Raw genomic sequence first — 27,430 nt, forward strand, 5'->3', positions numbered from 1 at the left:
ATTAACATTAAACAAAGAATCCCTTATCGCTACCCGCTCATTAGCGCGCTATTTCACAATACGGCAAATTGCGACCAATCGGTGGCGAACGTTAACAAAAAATGACACCCTCCATGTGCACGTTAGCACGAGCCCGTGCTTCTCACGCCGTCTGCGTCTACGATCTTTCTCTTTCTCCGTGCAACCTACCTTATTCTACGCACCCCTTCTTCCCTTTCTCCACACTTACTCCTTTTAGGGTTAACGCTTCTTCGCTCTCTCCAAACCTCTTCTTCTTCTTCTTCCACGTTCTTTCTGAGAAATAGGGTTCCTTTGTTCATCTTCACATTCACATTGTAATTGCGTTCCAGCGCATGGATCGCACAACTAAACCCAACGACTCGTTCTCCTACTCCAATCTCTTCAATCTTGAGGTTGGCATTGGATTTTCCCTACTTCAATTTTTTGGCGAATATTGTTTTTTTTTTCCCCCACCGTTTATGTGTAGATTGTTGATTTCTGCATGCCTCTTATTTTTTCTTTAATTCAATTCTATTTTGTTGATTAGCTATTTACATAATTTTTAAAAAATATTTTGAACGAATTTAATGTGGTTATGCAATTTTGCTTTTTTGTTTTTGTTTTTCTCTCTCTGATAGCGCTGTTTTTGTAGTCTTTGATGAACTTTCAACTTCCGCGACAAGATGATGATTTTGATTATTATGGGAATAGTAGTCAGGATGATGAGAGCAGAGATAACCAAGGTAGGCGGCATTACTCTCCTTTTTATTTTTTTCTGGTGTTTTTTTTTTTTTTAATGATTTTTCTCTGGTGTTTTTGTCTATACATTGTTTTGGATTGAGGGGCTTTTATTACATGTTTGGATTTTAATGCTTGTGAATTATGATTCTATTGTAAAGTTTACGACTGTTTGGATGGTGGGTGACTATTTATTTTTTGATTAAAGTGTTATAACTAGTATTAAGTATACTACGTGTCTTTGGGATGCTTCCATAAGTAGGTGGTGGGGCAATTGCAAATCACAGTAACGGGAATGTGAATTCGTTGAAGACTAGGGCGTGGTCTCAAAACAGTGATGATGAGGAAAAGGGCAGATTTTGTGGGACGTACATGACAGAGGAGCGATATCGATCAATGCTTGGAGACCATGTTCGGAAATACAAAAGGAGGAGTAAGGATGCCTCGCCTAGTCCTGCTCAAAATCGGGTTGCTATTCCGCTTGTCAAAAGTAACACTGGCTTAAGAGCTCGAAAGTCAGGGAATGATCACAGAGGAGGATTGCATGCTGCTGAAACTGCTTCTGAATGGCTATATGATTCCAATTCTCAGAAATCAGGAAACTGCCGTGATGCAGATTTTGTGCAGCAATATGGAACTGATAGGTTTGCCTTCCTGTTCTATTGCTTATCAGAGGTTTTGAATGGTGAATCATTTTTTATGTTACAAATCACCTAACCTTTTGTAAACTTCTTGCAGGATTATGTATGAACCTGCTTATTTGGACATTGGAGATGGTATCAGTTACAGGATTCCTCCAGTTTATGATAAGTTGGCGTCAATGGTGAACCTCCCAAGTTTCTCAGATATACGTGTGGAGGAATTTTACTTAAAGGGTACCTTGGATTTGGGGTCCTTGGCTGCAATGATGGCTGCTGATAAAAGTTTTGGTACTAGAAACCGAGCAGGCATGGGGGAACCCCTTTCCCAATATGAATCACTTCAGGCACGAATAAAGGCCGTGTCAGCTTCGAATTCACCTCATAAATTCAGCCTTAAAGTGTCTGATGTTGATTTGAATTCCTCCATTCCGGAGGGGGCTGCTGGAAGCATAAAGCGAGTTATTTTGTCTGAGGGTGGTGTATTGCAGGTCTATTATGTTAAGGTTTTGGAAAAAGGTGACTTCTATGAGGTATGTATCAGTTGGGATATTATGATGAGAGACTCTTTTCTTTTATCTTTACTTTCTCCATTTGTCCCTTTTATTCAGCTTTGAATTATTACTGCTTCAGATCATTGAGCGTAGCCTGCCTAAGAAGCAGAAGGTAAAAAAAGACCCTGCTTCCTTTGAGAAGGAGGTAATGGATAGAATTGGAAAGATTTGGGTAAACATTGTAAGAAGAGACATGCCAAAGCATCATAGGAATTTTACTACTTTTCATCGAAAGCAACTCATTGATGCCAAGAGGTTCTCAGAGAACTGTCAAAGAGAGGCATGTGCTATCCCCCATAAGCATTTTTTCCTGTTTTATTTCAGATTGGTTTTTAGCTATCTAGTCCAAAGTATATGATGTAGGTTTGTATTTTGGATTTGCTTTATTATAACTTTTCTGAATTCATTTTTTCTTCAGGTTAAATTCAAAGTTAGTAGATCACTTAAATGGATTAGGGGTGCCAGTATTCGCACCAGGAAACTAGCAAGAGACATGTTGCTGTTCTGGAAACGAGTAGATAAGGAGATGGTACTTTTTAATTCCTTTCTGAAATTTCTTGATTTTGTTGACTTGCTTCTGTGTGCATGTCTTGATGCTGTTTATGCAATAGATCTTTATATTTCAATCTCCTGTATGAATGATATTATTGAAATGGTATCCAAAGGATTTTTATATATTGTGGGAAATGATTGATCTATGTGGTATAGTGCACACATTATACCTTTGAATTCAAATTATGTTTTACTAGCTGTTCAGTTTAGGTGTCTTTTGAGACTCAGATAAGAAGAATAGGGCTCTGTTTATTAGATTTATTGCACCCTCTTTTATCTGACAGAAAATGGGTCTTCTTTTTTCTAGACCTTCATATCTGATAATCTGCCCTCAGAATTATTCTTTAAATGTCAAATCATCACACAAGTATAATTCACTTTTACATTAGACTTGAGTATGCTGTAATTTTTCAGTTCCATTCCTTGTAGATCGAAGTGAGGAAAAGAGAAGAGAAAGAAGCTGCTGAAGCTTTGAGACGTGAACAGGAGCTTCGAGAAGCCAAGAGGCAGCAGCAAAGGCTTAATTTTCTCATACAACAAACTGAGCTGTACAGTCACTTTATGCAGAACAAGTCAAACTTACTATCGTCTGAAGCTTTACCCATGGTAGAAGAAAAAACAAATGATCAAGATGCAGTGTCCAACTCTTCAGATGCTGGACCTAGTGAGGAGGAAGATCCAGAAGAGGCTGAATTAAACAAGGAAGCTTTGAAGGCTGCTCAAGATGCAGCCTCTAAGCAGAGAAGGTTGACAAGCGCTTTTGACAGTGAATGCTTGAGGCTGCGCCAGGCAGATGAAACTGATTCACTTTCACAGGATGTGGCAGGAGCGAGTAACATTGATTTGCAAACCCCGTGAGCTCTCTCTCTATCTAGTTTTTGTTATGTGGATATATACATATACACTATATGGACATATATATATATATATATATATATATATATATATATATATATTAGCTTTTTTCTGTGTTTTTCTTTTGGATGGTATTGAGGAGTGTGAGACTAAGAAATATTGTGTCAGCTGTAATGAAGTTTTGGTATTGTTATATTACAGCTCAACCATGCCAGTGGCATCCACAGTTCGGACTCCAGAATTATTTAAAGGTTGTCTAAAAGAATATCAGCTAAAAGGTCTTCAATGGCTAGTTAATTGTTATGAGCAGGTTGTTGAGCAATTCCAAATAACTTCCTCATGATTTCCCCGCCCCCTTTTCTTTTGGGTTGTTAATTTGAAGGCTTTTGATGTCTTTCAGGGTTTAAATGGTATACTTGCTGATGAGATGGGACTTGGAAAGACTATCCAGGCTATGGCATTTTTAGCTCATTTAGCTGAGGTAGGTATGAAAACTGGTGTTTATGTGCATCTCTGTGACTTTATTTTAACTTGTTAGTTACATGCAGGAGAAAAACATATGGGGGCCTTTTCTGGTTGTTGCACCTGCTTCTGTATTAAACAATTGGAATGAGGAACTTGAGCGCTTCTGCCCTGATCTTAAAAGATTTCCTTATTGGGGAGCAGAGCGGACGGTACTTAGAAAAAGTATTAACCCAAAGGATCTTTATCGTAGGTATTATTAATTTTTCTTTTCCTTAAAAAAATTGGTGGCAGTAATAGTGTTTGTCCTGGGGTAGATACTTGTGCAAATATGCACAGATGAAGTTACTACGGTGGGGTTGGTATTTGGTAAACAAAGAAATATAGTTTGTTCATAGCACAAGCTCCTTTGAGCCTCAGTTGATGTTGTTTCATTATTGTAGAAGATTTAAACTCAGTAAAGGTTCTTTTTTTTTTTTTTTGATAGACCAGTAAAGGTTCTTTCTCACAATAGAAGAATCATATCTGCACTGATTTTTTTATTCTTTTATTATTTTTAGTATGTACTTCAGTGGATTTTTGGTGCTGGAAAAATGAGCCATATTTTCAGTAATATTCATCATTTGGTTTGAAGTCAAGTAAAGTAGGTTGGGATTAGATGAACTGTTGAACTTTACTGAAAATTTAATGTTTTACATATTATGGCTTCAGATTCTAATTGTTGGTCGTGGGAATCAACGTCAACAACACCTTTATCCCAAACTAATTGGGGTCGGTGGTAGATGAACCCAAATGAAAAATACAAATTGAAAAAAGATAAAAATGAAATTTAAGTGTGTATATATATATATATATGTGTGTGCGTGCGTGTATATGTATATATATATATATATATATATATATATATATATATATATAAAGAGGTAAACAATTAAAAGGGAAAGTATATTAAGGTAAACTAAAGATAGAGAGTAAAAAGGAGTGCAAAAAAAGAGAGTAAAAAAGTAAGGAAAATATATATATATAGGTGTGTGTGTGTGTATAAATATAAAAATAAAAATAGAAAGGGTGTGGAAAAAATAAATAAATAAGTATGAAAAGAAAAAGATGGGGAAGGGGAAAAGATATAAAGAAAGGGAAGGGGAAGGGGAAAAGAAAGGGACAATAAGGAGGGGGGGGGGGGAGATGAAGAGGAAAAGGACTAAAAAGGGACCATATGGGACATAGGAATAACAACGGGTCTAACCTTCCACCATTCTTATAGCTTTTCTCCATTCCGTCCTAAGACACACCGTCTACCAAACTATATCTCACTCCATCAAGTCTTGTTTTGCTCCCTTCCCCCAAGTAAATTTCGGTCTACCTCTATCTCTCTTTGTTTCGAGCTCTTGGTAAACAAGCTTTTGTTCTTACGGGAGCATCTGGGGCCTTCTCATTACGTGCCCAAACCATCTCAATCTATGTTCTCTCATTTTTCTAGCCACCAGTACTACTTTTACCTTTCGTCGAATATCTTCATTCCTTATTTTTGCTACTTTCATTTTATGCTCATGTTGCCTATGTGCTGGCTAATATTAAGCTCCATATAACATTACAGGCCTTACTGCTCTTCTATAAAATTTTCCTTTTATATATTATGGCTTCAGATTCTAATTCTTGGTTGTGGGAATGAGAGATAAAAATTATGCAGATCCAACCTCAGACAGTGGGTCACTGTGGAATCTAGATGCTTTTAAAAGAGGAAAGATCAAAATGGGCCCATTGTATGGGTATTACTATTGACCAACTCTCTTTTGGCTTGAAGTGGGCCTTTGTGTTATTGGCAAAAGGGCTTGTGTGAGGGAGCATGCTTATATCATCCATATCTCAAGCCAATGAATTATTGTTGAGGGGGTGTATTAGCGACATAAAACCATTGATGAGCTTCCACTCTCAAACTTACGGGGCGTTTGGTATGTGGGTAAATTTGAGATTCCCGGGAAACTGTCATTGGGAATCTTATTTATCCACGTTTGGTACAAGGAAGCGTAAAAATTTTCCTGCGAAAATTAGTTTCCCGAGGTTTCAAAATGTGAAGCAAAATACCAACCAGTAATACCATCCCACAGGTGGTATTCTGAAAATCCCACACTGGGGGAAAATATCAGACAAAAATATCCTCCATACACATCAGTCTTTACAATAGGAACACCAGAGTAAACATATTCAGGAGGAAGATACCCCATTGTTCCTGCTGGAATAGTAGCATCCCTTGTAATAGAACTATGTTCATACACTTCTGCAAGTCCAAAATCCCCTAGCTTGGCATTGAAATCTGCATCTGCATCAAGCATTGGTGATTCTTCAACAGCTGAGGAAGTAATAAACTATACAAGATATGTCAAAACCAACGATTGAGGTAATTACCAAGATCTACATCTTCAAAGGGGCTTCCACTTTTCCCCAGCATGGGTAAAGGCATCAATAGCAGTGCACTCAGCTGTCCCCATAGCACGTAGAAAAATGTCAAAATGAAAAAACATAAACATTACTAGGAATTGTGAGTGCTTAATAAGCCTTGTACAAACAAACCATTCATGGTGGGATTAGACATAGCAAAGATATTCTCTGAGTCGAATGTCAACCATTAAAATTAAGAAACTCAATAACAGAAAAGTTCATATAGTACCCAAAGTTGTCAAATTGTGCTTGAAGAAAAGACTGAAGGTGGGGTTATTTTTGTAAAATCATCCCACATTCCTAGTAATATTTGACAATCAACCAAAAATAGAATCAGTAATCTTGAGCTAATATTTCCGGTAAAATTTTGGCCTACCAAACAGCTTTTTGGTCACATTCCCGGGAAATTTACTTTCCCATCATATTCTTGGGAATCATGATTCCTAGGCACAAAAAAATTTATCCTCTACCAAACGCCCTTTAGTTTATGAGAGTTGGTCCTTTACAAGTGTGAAGAAAATTTTTCAATTTGATTTAATTATGTGATGGCATGACAGTTTTTTGTCATAAATTCAAAAGTTGAAAGATCATTGGCTTATAACTGCAATATATTTATAACTTTGATGGGTATTAATGCATTGTTCTTCTTAAGAGTATCTTGATTTGTAACCTTTGAAGTTCTGCAGCAGTGAGGCATACAATAATTTGGCTCTTGCTTGTCAGTAGTTAATTCCATTTGTATTTCATCATTTTGGTCTTTCTCACCCTTTTGATTACAGTTGAATCTGAATATTATTGTATATTCAAGTGTGTATAACTGCACAAGAAGGCTCTCTATTTATAGAGACTAAAAGACCTAATGGGCTAAGCCCACAATCTAGACTAATCTAATAATAATAGACTAATATTATTTCTAACACTCCCCCTCAAGCTGGTGCATATATATCAAAAGCTCCCAGCTTGTTACAAATATGATCTATTCGGGGACCTCTAAGAGCTTTAGTGAATACATCCGCAAGTTGATCATTGGAATTGACAAATGCTGTCTCGATCTCCCCTGACTGGATCTTTTCTCTAACAAAATGACAGTCAATTTCTATATGCTTGGTCCTCTCATGAAAGACTGGGTTAGAGGATATATGCAAAGCGGCTTGATTGTCACAAATGAGCTTCATAGGCCGTTGTTCACAGAGATGGAGTTCCTTAAGCAATTGTCTCAGCCAGATGAGCTCATAGGTTGCATTTGCCATTGCTTGACATTCTGCCTCCGCACTGGATCTGGCGACCACAGTTTGCTTCTTACTCTTCCAAGAGATCAAATTTCCTCCGAAGAGAACACAATACCCTGAGGTGGATCGTCTATCTGAAGGAGAACCTGCCCAGTCAGCATCTGAATAACTAGAGATCTCTGAACTCCCTTTATTTGTGTATAATAAACCTCTTCCTGGCGCCTTTTTAATATATCGGAGAATTCTAATAACTGCATCCCAATGGGAGTCACAGGGAGAATCAAGAAATTGACTTGCAACACTCACTGCGAAGGAGATATCTGGTCTTGTCACAGTAAGATAATTCAATTTTCCAACTAGTCGGCGGTAGCGACTAGTATCTGGCAGTGGCTCCCCCTGTCCTGGTAATAGCTTAACATTGGGGTCCATAGGTGTATCAATGGGTTTACAGCCTAACATGCCAGTCTCATCTAGGATATCCAGTGCATACTTCCTCTGACAGATGGAAATGCCCCGCCTAGACTGTGCAACTTCGATCCCCGAGAAATATCGAAGTCTGCTAAGATCTTTGGTCTGAAATTGATTGAATAAATGCTCTTTCAACTGATCAATCCCGGTCTGATCGCTGCCTGTAATGATAATGTCATCAACATAGACCAGGAGATAAATGCACTGGCCAGAAGAGCTATGCCGGTAGAAGACAGAATGATCGGCTTTGCTTCTGATTAAGCCAAAGGATTCAACAACTGAACTAAAGCGGCTAAACCAGGCCCGAGGAGATTGCTTCAGGCCATATAAAGATTTCCGAAGTTTACATACCATTCCAGAACTCTCCCCCTTAGCAACAAAACCTGGTGGTTGCTCCATATAAACTTCCTCCTGCAAGTCACCATGTAGAAAAGCATTCCTAATATCAAGTTGGAGAAGGGGCCAGTGATGAATGGCGGCAAGGGCAAGAAACAAGCGAACAGAAGCCATCTTAGCAACAGGAGAAAAGGTATCCCCATAATCAAGACCAAAGATCTGTGTGTATCCCTTGGCCACTAAGCGAGCTTTAAGGCGATCAACAGTGCCATCAGGACCAACTTTAACTGTGAACACCCATCGACAACCAACAACAGATTTCCCGGGAGGAGCACGAATAAGACCCCAAGTGCCATTGGAGTGAAGTGCCTGCATTTCATCAAGCATTGCCTGGCGCCACCCTAGATGAGATAGTGCTTCACCTGTGGTTTTAGGGATGGAAACAGAAGAGAGACTAGAAACAAAAGTAAAATGTTGTGAAGAAAGTCTGTCATAACTCAAGAAAGAATAAAGGGGATGAGGATTTCGAGTGGATCGAATACCTTTCCGAAGGGCAATGGGAGGAGTCTCTGATGGAGGATCCGGAGGAGAAGAGCCGACAGGAAAGGGCGATGAGTCATCAAGAGGCAAAGTCGGAGGAGGTGCAGGCTGACGACGCTGGTATGTGAGGAGAGGACGATCTGCAGGTATGGAGGTAATGGGTTGCTCCTCTGGAATAGGGTCACCTGCAGCTGGTAAAGACAAGTCAAGAAAAGGAACAGGAAGGACCTGATCAACCTATGACACTGGAGACGAAGTAGAGTGAAAAGTTTGCTGATCAAGGAAAGTGACACCAGCAGAAACGATATAACGCTTGAGATCAGGAGAATAGCAACAATACCCTTTTTGAAAACGTGTATACCCAAGGAAAATACATTTGAAGGCCTTGGATGTCAACTTGTGTTAACCTGGAGTAAGATCATGAACAAAACAAGTACAACCAAAAATATGTAAATGCAGAGGATAAGAAGGTGCTCCGGAAAACAAAATACTGTGGGAAACATCATTATTTAACACAGAAGAGGGCATGCGGTTGATAAGGAACATGAGGTGATAATAGCATCTGCCCAAAAACGGAGTGGGACGTTCATATGAATGAGAAGGGTACGTGCAATTTCAACTAGATGTCTATTTTTACGTTCAGCGACTCCATTTTGTTGTGGAGTGTGGGGATAGGTAGTCTGGTATATCGTCCCATGTGTATCCAGAAATTTAGAAAATCCAAGAGACACATACTCTTTTGCATTATCACTGCGCAAGATTTGAATAGAAGCACCAAATTGAGTTTTTATTTCTGCACAAAACTTTTGATAAATTGAAAAATAACTCAGAACGATTTTTCATTAAATAAACCCAAGTGCAACGGGAGAAATCATCAATAAAGGTTACAAAATACTGAAAACCCAAAACTGACATAGTCCGACTCGGACCCCAAATATCAGAATGAACAATAGAAAAGGGAGCAGCAGCTCTCTTATTGACTCTACTAGCAAAGGAAGAGCGAGTATGCTTTCCCTGCTGACAAGACTGACAATTCAAAGACTTAAGACCTGACAAAAAAGGAACCATATGCTGAAGCTTCGAGAGACTTGGATGACCCAGACGGCAATGGAGAAGCTCAGGAGACTCTGTGAGAGAGCATGCAACTGGAACAGAGGGTGCATGCAGATAGTAGAGACCTCGTGATTCACTGCCCGCTCCAATCGTCTTCCCGTACCCGGATCCTGCATAGAAAAAGACTGTTTAGAAAAGGTGATAGAGCAAGAAAGAGAATGGGTCAATTGAATAACAGAAATTAAATTAAAAGGAATGTCAGGGATGTAATAAACAGAGGTTAAAGTCAAGAAGGGAGTTGGTTTGGCTTGCCCAATGCTACGAGCAGGAGCCTTGGTGCCATCAGCAAGAGTAACAGAGGGAAGATTATTAGAAAAGGTAAGGGAAGTAAAGAGATCCTTATTACCACAAAGATGATCAGTAGCACCTGAGTTTATTATCCAGGGTCCAAGAGACGATTGAGAAAAACAAGCAACATGATTACCAGTATCTGGAGCAGGTGGCTGAGAAGAACTCTTCTGGAGAAGGGCCTCATAGTCTGCAACGGAAATAGTCACTGATCCGGTAGAGGGCGGCACAACATCTGTTTGAGCAAAGTTCATATGTGGTGGCTTCAAGTGAGGGTACTTTCTGTAGCAACGTTCTTCAATGTGGCCCAGATTTTGGCAATAATTACACCGAGGCCTTTGTCCTCGGCCACCCTGTCTATATGACGTCGTCTGTCCGCGCTCGCCTGGGCCATAAGATGTCATGGGCCCGCGACCGCCTTGTCCGCGGCCACGACCACGACCGCGTCCACCATTGTTCCAACTACCACGAGAGATTAAAGCAGCAGAATCAGACAAGAGGGCAGTAGAGTCAGTAGCTGGCACGTGTGCGGGGGCACCTTATCTTGAAGATTCAGAAGGCGCTGAAAGGTCTGGGATATACTGGGAATCTCAGTACTGGTTAGAATGTTCTCACGAACACTTTCTAATCCGTCAGGGAGACCAGAGAAAGTCACAACCGTAAAGAGACGCTCCACTTGCGTCCTGTACACTGTAGCATCCGCAGCATGAGGTAACATAGCCAAAAATTCCTGCATCAAAGAACGAATCTTACCAACATAAACTTCCATACGAGCTTCGGGTGATTTGCGCAAATCCATCATCTGGGAGACAATGGAATAAAGTTGCTGAATATCATTGGTGTAGAGGTTTTTGGCTTCCGTCCACACATCATAGCAGGTCTCAAAGGGAATGAAAATATTGATAAGAGATGAATCAATGGATTGCCAAAGAATACTGAGGAGCTGAGCATCAACTTTCTCCCATTCAGACGTCTGATCTTTGGAAATATCAGTCGTCTTAGTGGTGAGATGTTTGTCATGGCCCTGACCGGTAAACAAGATCTTTACGGAGGTAGACCAGGTCTTGTAAGTGGCAGATCCGGTCAATTTCAGAGTTGTGATAGATGGAATAGCACTTGAAATGATGCCGGAAGGATGTTTACTGGTTCCTTCCATCAGAAACAGCAATCAGACGACAAAAAAAAAAAACGGTAAAAGTCACGCGAAAAGGCAACAAAGTAGCAATTTTTGCACTGGAAACCCCCGAACGGAAGAGACCCACAACGAACGGACACCGGATCTGGAAGGAGGAGGGAGAGGCGAGCCTGTCTGCCTTGGTTCGGCCGGAAAAGGTGGCCGAAACAGTGCACACGCGCCGGAGAGAGGTGGCGCGTGAGGCCCACGCGCAGACGGCTGTGGTGGCGCGTGGGGGCGCGTGCCGCGGCCGTTTGGGACGGGTCTTGGACAGAAACGGTCGCCGGCGTGAGGGGAGCCTGATCGCGTGGTTTCTCGCCGGAAAGGTGGCCGGAACAGTGATGAACAGTGACGGAACAATGTTTTTGGCGATGTGAACAGTGTTTTCCGGTCAAATAATGAAGGAGGATGACGATCTGAGATCGAAAAAAAGGTCTAACAATGTTCGGAGGGTTGCAAAAGGTTGCCGGTATGATGCACGGCGGTAAAAGGGTTTGCCGGTATGATGCACGGCAGTAAATAAGAAAGGAAAAGATATATATGCGGAAGCAGAGCCCTCGGATCGAGAGCTTTGATACCAAGTTGAATCTGAATATTATTGTATATTCAAGTGTGCATAACTGTACAAGAAGGCTCTCTATTTATAGAGACTAAAAGACCTAATGGGCTAAGCCCACAATCTAGACTAATCTAATAATAATAGACTAATATTATTTCTAACAATTACTATGGTTACTACTTCTTTCTTGTTTTCAGGGAAGCTAAATTCCACGTGCTCATCACAAGCTATCAGCTCTTAGTAACTGATGAGAAGTTTTTTCGCCGTGTGAAATGGCAGTACATGGTTTTAGATGAAGCGCAGGCAATCAAAAGTTCAAACAGGTTTTGGATAATTTCTGTTTTGAAGTGCAGTAGTGAATGGCATAATTTATGGTTTTAGATGAAGTGCATAATTTCTGTTTCTGATCTATAACAGCATAAGGTGGAAGACACTCCTCAGCTTTAATTGTCGGAATCGCCTACTGCTGACTGGTACACCTATTCAGAATAATATGGCAGAGTTATGGGCTCTTCTGCATTTCATTATGCCAACTTTGTTTGACAGCCATGAGCAGTTTAATGAGTGGTTCTCTAAAGGGTATGTGTTCAATTGTATTCCTCATTAATGTCCATTGGACAGTTTTCCATTTAACTACATTCTTACAGTCTTCTCTGACTAATCACACACCAGAATTGAGAACCATGCAGAACATGGAGGTACTTTGAATGAGCACCAACTTAATAGATTGGTAAGTTTTCCTTTCCTGTTTGATATTCATAGTATGTGGTTAAGATTTATTACTAAATTATGTTGGATTTTTTTATTTTTTTTGTATGTTATATTGGAATTAAAGGGGGCGAACCGGAGTAGTGGTAAAACTATTCCTTCATGACTGAAAGGGCATGGGTTCGAATCCAGGAAACAGCCTCTTTGCAATTATGCAAAGGTAAGGCTGCGTACAACGATTTTCCTCCACCCCACACTCGCTAGTCGGGTTTAACGGGGAGTGGTTTTTTTATGTTATATTGGAATTATTAATCAGAAATATTTTAGGCATATATTATTTAGGCCTTTGCTGTGTAGCCTTTGTTGTGGAATGAGGAGGGATTGCATTGGGTTTTGGGTCGTTACAGGTTTGCGTTAGGATAAACTATTATTGGTGGCATTCATGTTTGGTAAGTGTAAAGAACCAATTCAACCCAAAAGCTTAATGATTTTATATATCTCAACATGCCTCCTCACACGAGAGCCCACTGGACTTGAAGGGTGGACAATGCACAGGTCCACCTACCTGTGCGAAGAAAGAAATTCCACTAGAAAGAAAGTGGGGGGCAGTGAGGATCGAACTCGGTACACCGAGGCTCTGATACCATGCTTAAGCTTTTGGGTTGAATTGGTTCTTTACATGGTATCAGAGCCTCGGTGTACCAAGTTCGATCCTCACTGCCCCCCACTTTCTTTCTAGTGGAATTTCTTTCTTCGCACAGGTAGGTGGGCATGTGCATTGTCTACCCTTCAAGTCCAGTGGGCTCTCGTGTGAGGGGGCATATTGAGATATGTAAAATCATTAATATAGCCTCACCCAACAGCTTAAGCTTTTGTGTTGAATTGGTTCTTTACATGATATCAGAGCCTCGGTGTACCGAGTTCGATCCTCACTGTCCCCCACTTTCTTTCTAGTGGAATTTCTTTCTTCGCACAGGTAGATGGGTCTGTGCATTGTCCACCCTTCAAGTCCAGTGGGCTCTCGTGTGAGGGGGCGTGTTGGAATATATAAAATTATTAATGTAGCCTCATCCAACAGCTTAAGCTTTTTGGTTGAATTGGTTCTTTATAGTAAGAGTATTGAGCACATGCTTAATGTGCTTGAGGTTATTTGTCTCTGCCTAGTTGTAATACTATGTACTACATTGGTACTGCTAGTCTATTTTGTTGTATATAAATAGATACGCCTGCGCACCCACATTAAATAGGTTTCCAAAGCATCCCTGATTCTCACAATGTTGTTCATGCCTTTGTTGGATATTAATGTTTTATATTTGTTACATTCGTGTATACTTAGTTGATGTCTTGTGATACATGTTTCAGGGATGGGATAATTAAAGTCTCAACATTACATGTTTTATTGTGACCCATATTTTTATTATTGCTTCTAATTATTTTAAGCTGGTTTTTCTAAGTCTGTTATAATTTTTCTTTCAAGACTTTTTGACTTACCTTTTGCATACTCATCCAACAGCATTCAATTCTAAAACCTTTCATGCTACGACGTGTTAAAAAAGATGTAGTATCTGAGCTGACGAGGAAAACTGAGGTTATGGTACATTGCAAATTGAGTTCTCGGCAGGAGGCTTTCTATCAAGCAATTAAGAACAAGATATCTCTTGCTGAGCTGTTTGATAGTAATCGTGGGCAGCTCAATGAAAAGAGAATTCTGAATTTAATGAATATTGTTATTCAACTACGGAAGGTAGATTGATATTCCGTAGTATCCTTACTTTCTATCTCTTTTTTGTTATTTTAGTAGATTAAATTTTGTTTTAATTAATTCATTTTGAAATACAGATTTTTGTGTTTCAGCGGAATGAACCCACCCCCCTCCCATGCACATGCACACACACAACAAAAAAAAAAAAAGTTTGCCCATAATAAATATTGCTATTGAAATATGGTAGGTTTGCAACCATCCAGAGTTATTCGAAAGGAGTGAGGGAAGTACATACTTTTACTTTGGAGAGATTCCAAATTCTCTTCCACCACCTCCATTTGGGGAGTTGGAGGATGTATACTATGCTGGAGGTCACAACCCCATATCATATGAGGTACTTCCTCAAACCTTAACCTTATTAACTGTATCAAAAGTCAAAACATTCAATTTCATTAGTTTCTCTTCCTCTTTCCCCCTTTCTCATTCTTTTTAATTAATATTCTCTTCATATAGAAGCAAAAGTAAAATATTAAAGTGTGGTTGGTACCATAAGGATCAGGTTTTAAACAATTCTTAAAACCACACATGATGTTGCAAAGTATCGTTTAAACTCAATTGAAACTTATCTGCATCAATTCCTTTATTCTTCGGTCTTATTATCATTCCAATGAAAAGAACTTGTAATCTAGGGAATATTTGCATTATATAATATTCAGCCAATTTACAACCCAAACTATCTTTGAAGTCAAATCAAGTTCGTTGCATGATTGAGGTTTTTATTTTTATCCTTTTTTTATATTTTTGAAAAAGGTAACTCTGAGTTCATTTAGAATTTAGGACCTTGTTGCAATTTTGCTATACGTCAGTATATGTGGCTATTTGGTATCTTATGTTTTAGAAGGCCGGCATTTTAGTTATAGATTTATATTATACGACATTAGCTGAATATTATTTTTCTCAATTACCACTGGACATAGTTTCACCACAATATATAAACCTAGCTAAATAGTTACTTGCCTAAAATAAAGCCTAATATACGGTAACTAATCATCTTTCCCAGTAGCAGAATAATTTACAGTAATTACATGGAATATCACGTAGTGGATGTGAGGCTATTACAACTTACCCCCCTCCCTTCTCCCGGTCTCAAGTTGGTTTGATGGAAATCTATCATTTCTAACCTAGGAGTAAGATCTTGAAACCTCTCAATGGATAGTCCTTAATTAATACATTTCCCAACTAATAACCTGAAGAAACATACATTGTCATTATACTTATCAGTCCACTATCTTAATTCTCCGTGATGAAGTCTCGGTGTATGTGTTTTTCCCCCATCATTCGTCACAAAACAGTTTCATAGGAGGTTCATAATTTATTCAAAGGTGATGATAGGATCTTCATCCTTAATAACTCCCAAACTCCTTGTGTCATAGCTCAAAGTTCAATGCACTTAACTGAGCAACCATGTTCTGTTTGTTGCTCCTCTATGTTACTAGGTTTCCACCTAGAAACATACAATAACTAGATGTTGATCTCCTGTCAATACTTGAACCTGCATAATTAGCTTTTATGTACACTTACATGGATAGATTTCCACCCCTTATAATTAGTTATCCACTTTTGGCTGTGGTTTTAATATATTTAAGAATTCAGTCCACGTCCTGCAAGTGTCTTACTCTTGGGTCATGCTTGAACTAGCTAACACTATTGATAGTATATGCTAGATCTGGTCTGGTATGCGCCAAGCATATCAATTTCCTTACTAACTTTTGTTAAGGAGCTCTATCAACCTTGGGACTCTCCTCATCATTTCCCATTTCGTCATTTTGCCCAATGGGTACACCTATAGCCTTACACCCGAGCTTAGTGATCTCTTTGAAAAGATCATCAAGGACGTATATTCTTTGAGAAATAAAAATACCTTGCCTAGTGTAGGCAAGTTCAATTACAATTAGGTACTTAAGCCTTCCAAGATCTTTTATTTTAAATGTAGTTGCTAATTTTTTTTGTAGTTGTTTTTCAATTGATTCATCACTTGATATATTGATGTCGACAACATACACAAGTAGGACAATGAGTTTATCTTAGCTTGAATGTTTAAAGATGAGAGTATGATTGCCTTGACTTTGTCTTTGTCTTGGGGATATCATTATCTTTGTGAATTTTCCAAACCAGCAATAGGGAAAATGGTATAACCCGTATAAAGTCTCTTTCAACTTGCTTTCCTTATTTCTTCCATCAATGGATTCATATCCAGGGGGAAATCTCCATATAAACTTCGTCCTCCAAGTCTCCATGGAGAAAGTCATTCTTAACATCAAGCAACTGTAATTACTATCCGAAGTGGGCAATAAGGGAGAGTAAGATTCTCAGTGTTCATCTTTGCTAGTGAAGCAAATGTTTCCTTATAGTCAATTCCATTAGTCTGAGTTTGTCCTTTTGCAACTACCCTTGCTTTATACCAATCTAATGTACCACCGTACATGTATTTTAAGGTATATATATCCATTTCCACCCTATTGGTCTTTTGTTTCCTAGTTTCTCAATAGTCTCTCATGTTCCATTCTTTTCCAATGCATTTATTTCATTCATGGATTGAACCCAATCTGTATCCTTCAATGCATCTTGTATCGATGTTGTGATTCTGATAGAATTTATGGCTGAACTGAAGCTCTGATGCTATGAGGAAAGAGTTTTAGAAGAGACAAATTGAGAAATAAGGTAATTGGTACAAAACCTTTTCCTTTTCATTATTGCCGTCGATAAGTTATTTGGGTCAGGGTCATAGTTATTAAAAGGAATGTTTGAAGTATTAGGTTTGGGAACATGAGAACTAGTATCTTCGGTATATCATAGTTTCAAACATTTGAAATTGCTATTGCTAGAACATTGTAGAAAACCCGAGAGAGAAATGGATTGTATTTTTGTCCTTCTTCGAGGGTGCTACGAATGACTCGGGCCTTTGCTGGTAAGGCAATAGTTAGGATGTAAACCTGGGAAGTTTTTAACTCAATAGCAGATGGTTGTCCTATTTCATGGAGTAGGTTTGATGAAGATTGTCCCAAATTTCATGAGCGGTAGGTAGCGACATGCAATCTAGCTAACCTCCAGGGTTATAGAAATCCATAACCATGTCATGATGGATAAGGAGCTTTCGCTTTAATGTGGTTCAAATGACTTGGGCCCATTGTAAATAGTTTTTTCTAGTAAGGTGATAGATAGGATATTGAAGAAATCTTAGAACAAAAACTTAGGAAAAAGAGAGAGATAGCACACACAAAAGGCTGAATTTTTCATTGCACATTCAGTTCTACACCAGAATATTTATACAAGATGAGCATTAAATGCTATAACAACTAATCTGCCAACTAACAGAGTTAATGCTACTAACAACTAACGGAGTTAATGCTACTAATAACTAACCTGCCAAGTGCCAACTAACAACTAACACAATAATAAATGCAAAATATGATAGTTAGGCTGAACATAGCTTCCTAGAGAAGTGCATAAGAAAGTGGCAGACAACTAGGATGATTATGTTGACTTTAATATAGTTGAATATCAGCACTCCCCCTCAAGCTGGGCTTTATATGTTGATCATGCCTAGCTTGCTACTTAGCTCCTTAAACTTGACTCTTGGCAGCACTTTGGTTAGGACATCAGCCACTTGAGAATTGGAGGACACATGATGTAAGGCAATGATTTTTGCTTCTATTTTTTCCTTGATAAAATGTCTATCAATCTCCACATGCTTAGTCTTATCATGATGAATTGGATTTTTTACTATACCAATAGTTGCCATGTTGTCACAGAAGATTTGCATAGGTGAGTTGTGACAAAGTTTTAATTCCTTCAATAATCTTAATATCCACATTCCTTCACAAATTCCAAGTGCAAGAGCTCTAAATTCAGCTTCGGCACTGCTCCTTGCAACAATAGGTTGCTTCTTACTCCTCCATGTTACCAAGTTTCCCCATACAAAGGTGCAATAACTAGTGGTGGACCTTCTATCGATCACTGACCAATCTGCATCGGGATAAACCTCAACATCTCTATTGCAATTTTTGGAGAAGCATAAACCCTTCTCGGCGTATTTTTCAAGTACCTCAAAATTCTGTACACAGCTTCCACGTGCTTTTCTGTTGGTTTGTTCATGAACTGACTAACCACACTAACAGGGAAGCAAATGTCAGGCCGAGTATGGGTTAGATAGATGAGCTTTCCGACCAATCTTCGGTACCTGCTGATATCTACTAGAGGACTTTCTTGAGCCAGTCCCATCTTGTAATTGGCTTCGATAGGTGTTTCAGCATGCTTACACCCCAACATACTTGTTTCTTCTAGAAGGTCAAGAGTATACTTTTTTTGAGTTACCGAGATGCCATCTTGCTTCCTTGCAACTTCAATACCCAAGAAATACCTGAGTTGGCTGAGATCTTTAAGCTCAAATTCCTTTGCAAAGGATAATTTCAGCCTTTCTATTGCCTCATGATAATTACCTGTGATAACTATATCATCAACATACACAATCAAGATGGTTACCAGCTCATTTGGGCCAGACTTAATGAAGAGAATGTGATCAGTTTGGCATTGATAGTACCATTGGCCTTTTACAACTGTGGTAAACTTTTCAAACCATGCCCTTGGGGACTGTTTTAGGCCATATAATGATTTACGGAGTGTACACACTTTGTTTGGATTTCCTTTTGTATCAACTCCTTGAGGAACTTCCATGTAGACCTCCTCCTCTAGATCTCCATTTAAAAAGGCATTTTTTACATCCATCTGATATAGAGGCCAATTTGAATTCACCGCGATTGACATGAGAACTTTGATGGTGTTGAATTTTGCTACTGGAGCAAAGGTTTCTTGATAGTCAATGTCATGAGTTTGTGTTATGCCTTTTGCAACCAACCTGACTTTATACCTGTTAATACTACCATCAAAGTTATATTTTACAGTAAATATCCACTTACAACTAACAATTGACTTTCCGACTGGTAGGTCAACTAAGTCCCAAGTATTGTTCTTGTTGAGGGCTATTAACTCTTCCTTAATTGCATTCCTCCATTCAAAACATTTGATGGTTTCTTGGAAGTTGTTTGGAATTCCTCAGGAGCAACATTGATCACAAAGGCTTGCATTTGAGAAGACAATTTTTTATATGGCACATAGTTACTAACGGGATGTCTAGTGCAAGTTCTTACCCCTTTTAGGAGAGCAATAGGCCAATGCAAGTCATCTTCAAGATTTGGTGTAGGAGACTCGGATTGGCTTTGTCTAGGAGCAGGGTTGTCTGGCTGACTGATTGCTTCCTCTTTATAGGCTTCCTCTCTAGTTGCATCAATGGTTCTTGGTTCTTCTTGGTCATGAGTGATAAGAATGTTAGTCTTGGGTGGCATAATGGGGTTGGCTTCAGGTAGAGTAGCTGGGAAGATTGGCTCAGGTATGAAAGAGTTTAGGGTGCCTTGGTCTTCTATGGGAGAAACAATTGGACATTCATTTGGCTGTCTTGGATCACTCTTCCCCTTAATGGGCAATTTGTGATAATAGAATTGGGCTTCAAGAAACGTAACATCCATGCTGACATAGGATTTTTTGGTAAGAGGGGCATAACACTTGTATCCTTTTTGTGTAGGGGAATAGCTTATAAAAATGCACTTAATGGCCCGAGGTTCAAGTTTACCACCATGAGTAGTATTATGAACAAAGATAGTGCAACCAAAGACCTTAGGAGGGAGAGAATTTATTGGAAAATAAGGGTAAGTGAGAAGGATTTGTTGGATTGGAGACTTGAAATTTAATATCCAGGAAGGCATGCGATTAATGAGGTAGGCAACAGTAAGAATGACTTCACCCCAAAAATGTTTGGGAGTATTGGAGGTGAAGAGAAGGGTATGCCCAACTTCTAAAAGGTGGCGGTTTTTCCTTTCGGCAATGCCATTTTGTTGAGAAGTGTAGACACAGGAGCTTTGGTGAATTATGCCATGGTTGGTAAGGTAGGATGAGATGTTGGAATTAAAATAATCCTTTGCATTATCTGACCGAAGGACTTTAATTTAGGCCTGAAATTGAGTTTGAACCATAGAGTGAAAGGCTTGGAATGATTTAGACACTTCTAATTTAGAGTGAACATGTAAATCCATGTAAGGCGAGTGTGGTCATCAATTAAGGTTACAAACCAGAGAGCCCCATTGACATTTTCCTCATTGGCACGTCCCCATACATCACTATGGATCAAAGAAAATGGTTGAGAAGGTTGGTAGGCCTTTGGAGGATAAGTGGATTTAACATGTTTAGATATTTGACACCACTCACAGGTTGGAAAAGTCGATCTTTTATTGAATAAGTTCGGGTACATTTTTTTTTCCATGTAATCATAATTTGGATGACCTAATCAATAATGCCATAACATCACATCCTTGTCATTTCCAACAAGAGGCATGAGAACTCGAGGCGTCCAATTTTTTGCAGTGATTTGGTATAGACCACCCATCCTCCTAGCATTGCCAATCTTCCGCTCCCAAACCAAATCCTCAAAAGAGCAACCATTTGAGTTAAAGATGGCAACACATTGTGAGTCTCTTGTTAGTTGACTTATTGGGTAATATTTAACTCACCTTGTTTCAGGTCTATTAGAACCCCTTTAACTTGAAATAGAGCTACTGTGTTATCCTTCTTAGAGTAACCAGCCTTGACTCCATCCCAAATTTGTTTGGCAGACTTGCACATAATGTAGTTTTCTCCCATTTCAGCAGTCATGGAATTAATGAGCCATGACATAATGAGGTTGATTTCTAAGTCCCACTACTCATGTTTTGGATCGTCCTTATTGGGTTCTTTTATTATAGCGGTGAGATACCCAACTTTTCCTCTTCCTTTGAGGTGCATGAGAAACACTTCGAGACCACAAGTAGATTTTTCCATTGAATTATTGTCTAGTGATGATAAGAGATTGAATTTCATTTGAGATAGGAGATGGGTCTGTTGGGTTTAGTGTTTAGGATGTTGGGTTTAGTGTTTCATTGTTGGGGTTTGAAGTTTCACCATCAACATTGGTTTGAAGGGCTCTCATGGAGCCAAAATATAGTGTGGACATGGGATAGAGATGGTAGGCCCTCAAGAGTACCATGAAGAAATCTTAGAACAAAAACATAGGAAAAAGAGAGAGATAGCACACACAAAAGGCTGTATTTTTCATTGTAATATTCAGTTCTACACCAGAATATTTATACAAGATGAGCATTAAATACTGTAACAACTAATCTGCCAACTAATAGAGTTAATGCTACTAACAACTAACACAATAATAAATGCAAAATATGACAGCTAGGCTGAACATAGCTTCCTAGAGAAGTGCATAAGAAAGTGGCTGACTTTAATATAGCTGAATATCAACAGATATAAAACTGATAGATCATTGGGAGTGAGAGGCACCATGAATAAGTTCGACAGGAAATAGTATGAGTTGGTGTTCTCTGTGTCAAACATGGTGTTAGTGGGTCTTGGATTCCCAACACTGCTGATTTTGAGGAAGGGTATTAGAGTATATTGTAAGCTTTAGCTTAGCTTTTCTATATTTTAATCACTGGTGTATCTTGACTATTATATTTCTGGTTGTGTAGAATCTTTTCCCTTTCTGTTCCTTTTTAGTTAGTTTGTTAGAATATCTGACTCAGATCTGAGTCAGTCTTGAGCTCTATAAATAGAGCCTTCATGTATCACTTTCATCAGAATGTTGTACACATCAATAGAATGGGTTTTTCATCTTCTCTCTCTTTGCTCTTTCTCCTCAAACTCTGATATGGATCAGCTACTTAGCGGATATGAAAGAGGAAGATATGATGTTTTATTGCTATTTAACAAGAACGTGAACAGTGGATTGGGTTATGGTTATGAAGAATGAAGGACAAAGATTGTTACATCCCCCATATTATTATTCTGACAGATTGCAAGATGGAAATAACAACACAAGGAAAATGAATACAGTACACCGTTTATTTAATTGGATAGTACACAATACAAAGAGGTATTCCCTCCCAAGGAGCACTCTCCTCAGAAATTATTCTCAGCCTTGACTTCTATCATGAACTCTCTAAAAACTATCCCTAACTGAAGACATGTCCTCTTATTACAAATCCATAACTGTCCCTAACCTACATCCTATGTAGAAACTGTCAAACTATCTTATCAACACATTGTTTAAAATAATAACTAATACACTAACTGTCTTAGCACATACGGCCTACTAACTAATGCATAAACTTACTCCTTATTCCTTTATTTATTTAAACCTCCTATTGTAAACTTTAAAAGGTTTAGGCCCCCTAATTCCTTTATCCATATTAAAGATCATATAGAGTCAACTATTGCTATGTCATGAAACTCTAATAATCTCTTCCAGCTAAGTATGAAATTGGTTTTTCCTTTGTTTTGTATACCTACCCCATTAGGTTAATAATTTCTTCTTTTTCTGATTATCTGTTACTCCCTCCCTTCAACGGCCTTTTGATTTTTGCAGATACCAAAACTTGTCTATCAAGAGATTATGCAAAGTTCTGAAACTTTCAGTTCCACTGTTGGTCGTGGTGTCTGCAGAGAATCTTTTCAGAAACATTTTAATATTTTTAGAGCTGAAAATGTTCATCAATCTATCTTCTCAAAAGATATGATTGTTAAAAGTGGAACTTTTGGTTTTGCCCATTTGATGGATTTGTCTCCCCCAGAGGTGACTTTTCTGGCAACTGGTTCTTTTATGGAGCGACTATTGTTTTCTATGATTAAATGGGAGCAGAAGTTCCCTGATGACATTGTAGACTTTCTCATGGAGACCATAATAGATGATCCTGAATGTAGTTACCTTGAGAAAGGTAAAGTGAGGGCTGTTACACGAATGTTATTGCTGCCATCAAGATCTGATTCCAAGTTTCTTCAAAAAAGATTTGCAACTGGGCTGGCCCATGCTCCTTTTGAGGCCTTGGTCATCTCACATCAGGATAGGATTTTATCTAACGCAAGACTTCTTCACTCAGCATACACATATATCCCACCGACTCGAGCTCCCCCAGTATGTGATGTTACTTTATTATCTAATCTTCAGTTATTTCCTCCATATCAGTTGCCTTTATTGTTTTCCAAAACAATGATTAATTGTCGTTCATGTTGCTTCTTTTATTCTTTATAGATTGGTGCTCACTGCTCAGATAGAAACTTCTCCTATAAAATGACTGAAGAATTACATTATCCTTGGCTTAAGAGGTTGTTTTTGGGATTTGCACGGACATCTGAACGTAATGGGCCTAGAAAACCTGCTCATCCTCAACAATTAATTCAAGAGATTGATTCTGAATTATCTGTTTCACAGCCTGCACTTCAGTTAACACACAGTATTTTTGGCTCATCACCACCTATGCGGAGTTTCGACCCAGCAAAGTTGCTCACTGTAAGTGTTGTTATTGTTCCTTTTGTTGTGTCTTCTTTATTCAGTGCACTAACACAAAGTGGTTTTCAACTATCACATTGAATTGATTACTTTTTGTTATATAATAAGGACTCTGGGAAACTTCAAACACTAGATATATTATTGAGACGCTTACGAGCTGGAAATCATCGCATTCTCTTGTTTGCTCAGATGACCAAGATGCTGAATATTTTGGAGGTATTGTTGAACTTGTGACAGTGTTGAACCTCTTGATATTGGTTTTATAAATACGATCTCTGGTTTTATGTCTGAATTTGTTCAAAGATGTGAAACATGGGTAAAGAAAGGGATAAAATTATTGTTATTTGAAGAGTCCCTTGTGTGAGAGTTCATTTCCCTTAATGGTTAGATGGAATTGGCTTGGGGAGATACCTGGAGGTTGCAATGTTTTTTTAACCGTTAAAGCAATTAAATGAGTTGAATGTGTTCTTTTTTAAAATATATTTGGGCCCTGGAGCTATTTGGGTGAGGTCAGTGATTTGGAATGGGAAACAGTCCTACTATGCTTGTGTAAAATATATTTACACAAGCAGCATTGTTCTTGTACTCGTGTTATTGCCTAGCTTTGATGGGTTTGTTTTACTGCTGACAATTGGTTTAATCTTTCTTAAAGGACTACATGAACTATAGGAAATATAAGTATTTTAGACTTGATGGTTCATCTACTATTCAGGATCGCAGAGACATGGTCAGAGACTTCCAGCATAGGTAATGTCTTTGTTCTGGTCAGACTACTGAACATGATTTGTTTCTTTATAAACTTAAAAGTTGCTCTTAATATCTTCGTTGTAGGAGTGATATTTTTGTGTTCTTACTGAGTACGAGAGCTGGTGGATTGGGTATCAACTTGACAGCTGCCGACACAGTCATATTTTATGAGAGTGATTGGAATCCAACATTGGATCTACAGGCAATGGATAGAGCTCATCGTTTGGGTCAGACAAAAGATGTTAGTTCCATCTCTCTCTCTCTCCCTTCCACCCCATGTGCATAGATTTGTTAATTTGATGAATGCCATGTTGCATGAATGTTTAAGATCTGAAGCTAATGATCAATAAGGATCTTCCTTCCTTGGATATAGGCACTGTAGTTCCTCGTCCTTGCTTTCGTTTTTTTGTCTGAATCTTTTTGCTTTAGTTGGATATAGCACTGAGGTTATAAGTGCTTGGTTCTGTTTTAGTTTGAAACTAATTTTGTAGTTCTTTTGAAACTTGTAGGTTACTGTTTACCGACTTATATGTAAAGAGACAGTTGAAGAGAAGATTCTTCTTAGAGCAAGTCAGAAAAGTACTGTGCAGAACCTTGTCATGACTGGTGGTTCTGTTGGCGGTGATCTCTTAGCTCCTGAGGATGTTGTATCTTTGCTTCTGGATGATGTCCAATTGCAACAGAAATTAAAGGAAATCCCTCTCCAGGTTAGTTGTGAATCTAGTCACCCAAAATTCATATTGTTAGGAAATTATAATTTTCTAATAATTATTGTGGGTCACATATTATATTAATAATTATATTGTGCTATTTATATATATTGGGTAAATTAAAGTGATCAGTTAAATATTCTCAAATAGATTCCTAAGTGAGTATGGGCTGAATGAGTGGATACCGGTGTTGGGCCAACTAGGTATAATGGGAGCTTATTGGCCCAACAATAAAGATAAAAACACTATAAAGGGTTATGGTCCCCAATACGTCAAATGAACAACCCTAGTTTCTCTTCCCCATCAAGAGAGAGACGGCACACTAAGGAATAAGGTTTTAGGGTGATTTGACTGAGGAAGACTACAAACCCCAAGAGACAAGATTAAAGATATTCCGCTGCAATGGAGACAGGTATGCCTCCACCTTTATGTTGTTCTTATTTCTTTATGATTTGGTATGATGGATCTTGGCTTGTAGGTGATAGTTATCACCAAAAGGTTTAGAGGAATTAAAAATTCCAACAATTAGTATTAGAGCCATCGTCATATTGAATTATGAGGGAGTTAAGTTTTGTGATTTTTATATATGATTAATCATGAAGAGTTTTGCTTTATTGTCTTTTGGCGTAAAGTTTATTATTTTTTGAACGTGGGTTCCATCTTATGTATTTTGTATTAGCTATGTAGTGTTATTTTTGTTCCCTGACGGTGATTTTTTGGTTTTGGAACAAAAGCTACATTTTTTTAGAAAAAACTAGGATTCACAGTTTAATAAGGGTTTATTATTTAAATTTTGAATCTGTGAATAGATGGAATGTTTGAAAGAATTTTGGCTTTATAATCGATGAGGTTTTGTTGTTTGAATTTTTTGAATAAACAATGAATTCTCTTAGAAAATTTTGGACTTACGGTTTTGAAAGAAATCAAATGTTTAAGGTCTTTGGTTTTGGGGTTTTCCTTATATTTGATATTCTTTGTTAAAAGCTAAATATAATTTAAATTTTTGGGTATTGTGCATCATTTTCAAGCTTTCATTTGAAAAGGCTTACATGTGCGTCGATTGTGCATTAATTTTTAAGCCTTATAATGAAAAGGTATTTATTGTGTGCATCATTTTCAAGCTTTCATTTGAAAAGACTTACATGTGCGTCGATTGTGCATTAATTTTTTAGTCTTATAATGAAAAGGTATTTATTGTTATTGATATAATGATAAAATGATACAGTATGTATATTTATATACATTGAGAATTGATAAAGAATAATTTTCTTTATCGTTGTTATTTTATTTTTAAATGTGTTTATTATCCCTAAAAGTTTCTATTTGAAATTGAATATGATAGATTTGTTAGCCGCCACAGTGGCCAAATTTATAAAGGTTAATTTGATTTCAAATAGGTTGGTCATATAAATATATTTTATCTATGCAAATAATAATCGGCTCACAGGAAGGTTATTGTTTTGCCAAATAACATATGTTGTGTGATCATGTGTATGTTTATTGCTTATGCGGATAGTGATCGGCCCACAGGAAGGTTATTATTTGGCCAAGTAACAAACATACCTGTGGTAATAAATATGTGACAATTATCAAGAATTCTCCATGTAATTCATAGTCGGCCCACAGGAAGGCTATGATTTGACAGGACTTATTGTCAATGTTTGATTACTACATTAAGAGTACCACTTACAAGTTGATATTTTTGTCCACAGACTAAATATTAATGTTGTGCTAGGTATCTTATAATAAACTCATTTTACTTCAGATTAGTTGTCTATATCATGTATGTTTGAATATATATGATATGACATGTTATTAGTATGTTATCTTTTTTGTTCTCTGTATAGTTTCTGCTACCGCTGCCAATTATGTTACTCAACTGAATATGCTTCCAATGCTTAATGGGGCAAATTTCAAGCTGTGGAAAGAGAATGTGGAAATTGTTCTCGGCTGCATGGATCTCGACAATGCGCTAAGGACTGAGAAACCCACTTCCACTCAGGAAAATCCAAACACGGATAAAATTGAGAAGTGGGAACGCTCAAATCGCATGTGTTTGATGATCATGAAACGTTCCGTTCCGGAGGCGTTTAGGGGCTCGATTGTTGAGACTACTAATGCCAAGTTGTTTCTTAAGGAACTCGAGCAATACTTTGCTCGAAATGAAAAAGGCTGA

General features: G+C 38.2%; 1 protein-coding gene across 1 annotated transcript; it reads left to right on the forward strand.

Moving 5' to 3' along the window:
- The first annotated feature begins 84 nt into the window (after positions 1–84).
- Positions 85–27,430, forward strand: LOC133291590 (chromatin-remodeling ATPase INO80-like). Its single transcript, XM_061489866.1, has 23 exons — positions 85–413; positions 653–743; positions 1,001–1,382; positions 1,477–1,909; positions 2,010–2,210; positions 2,349–2,459; positions 2,912–3,336; positions 3,539–3,647; positions 3,738–3,818; positions 3,886–4,052; positions 12,143–12,268; positions 12,363–12,524; positions 12,618–12,675; positions 14,167–14,397; positions 14,603–14,749; positions 22,877–23,422; positions 23,540–23,797; positions 23,906–24,013; positions 24,450–24,544; positions 24,629–24,785; positions 25,054–25,251; positions 26,064–26,070; positions 27,102–27,430. Exons 1-23 carry the CDS (start codon positions 354–356, stop codon positions 27,428–27,430), a joined length of 4,482 nt encoding a protein of 1,493 aa, XP_061345850.1. The 5' UTR covers positions 85–353.

This window comes from Gastrolobium bilobum, unplaced genomic scaffold (genome assembly GCF_033153095.1).
Source record: "Gastrolobium bilobum isolate Gb01-03AN ecotype WA unplaced genomic scaffold, APGP_CSIRO_Gbil_v1 utg4528, whole genome shotgun sequence".
NCBI classification, from domain to species: domain Eukaryota; kingdom Viridiplantae; phylum Streptophyta; class Magnoliopsida; order Fabales; family Fabaceae; genus Gastrolobium; species Gastrolobium bilobum.

Bases quoted from the DNA above. Each gene is read 5' to 3' on its own strand.
- LOC133291590 (XM_061489866.1), top strand. From the start codon at position 354: ATGGATCGCACAACTAAACCCAACGACTCGTTCTCCTACTCCAATCTC. The intron at 2,211-2,348 runs GCATGTGCTATC...TTTTTTCTTCAG, and splicing joins CAGAGAACTGTCAAAGAGAG to GTTAAATTCAAAGTTAGTAG. The intron at 12,269-12,362 runs GTTTTGGATAAT...GATCTATAACAG, and splicing joins GCAATCAAAAGTTCAAACAG to CATAAGGTGGAAGACACTCC.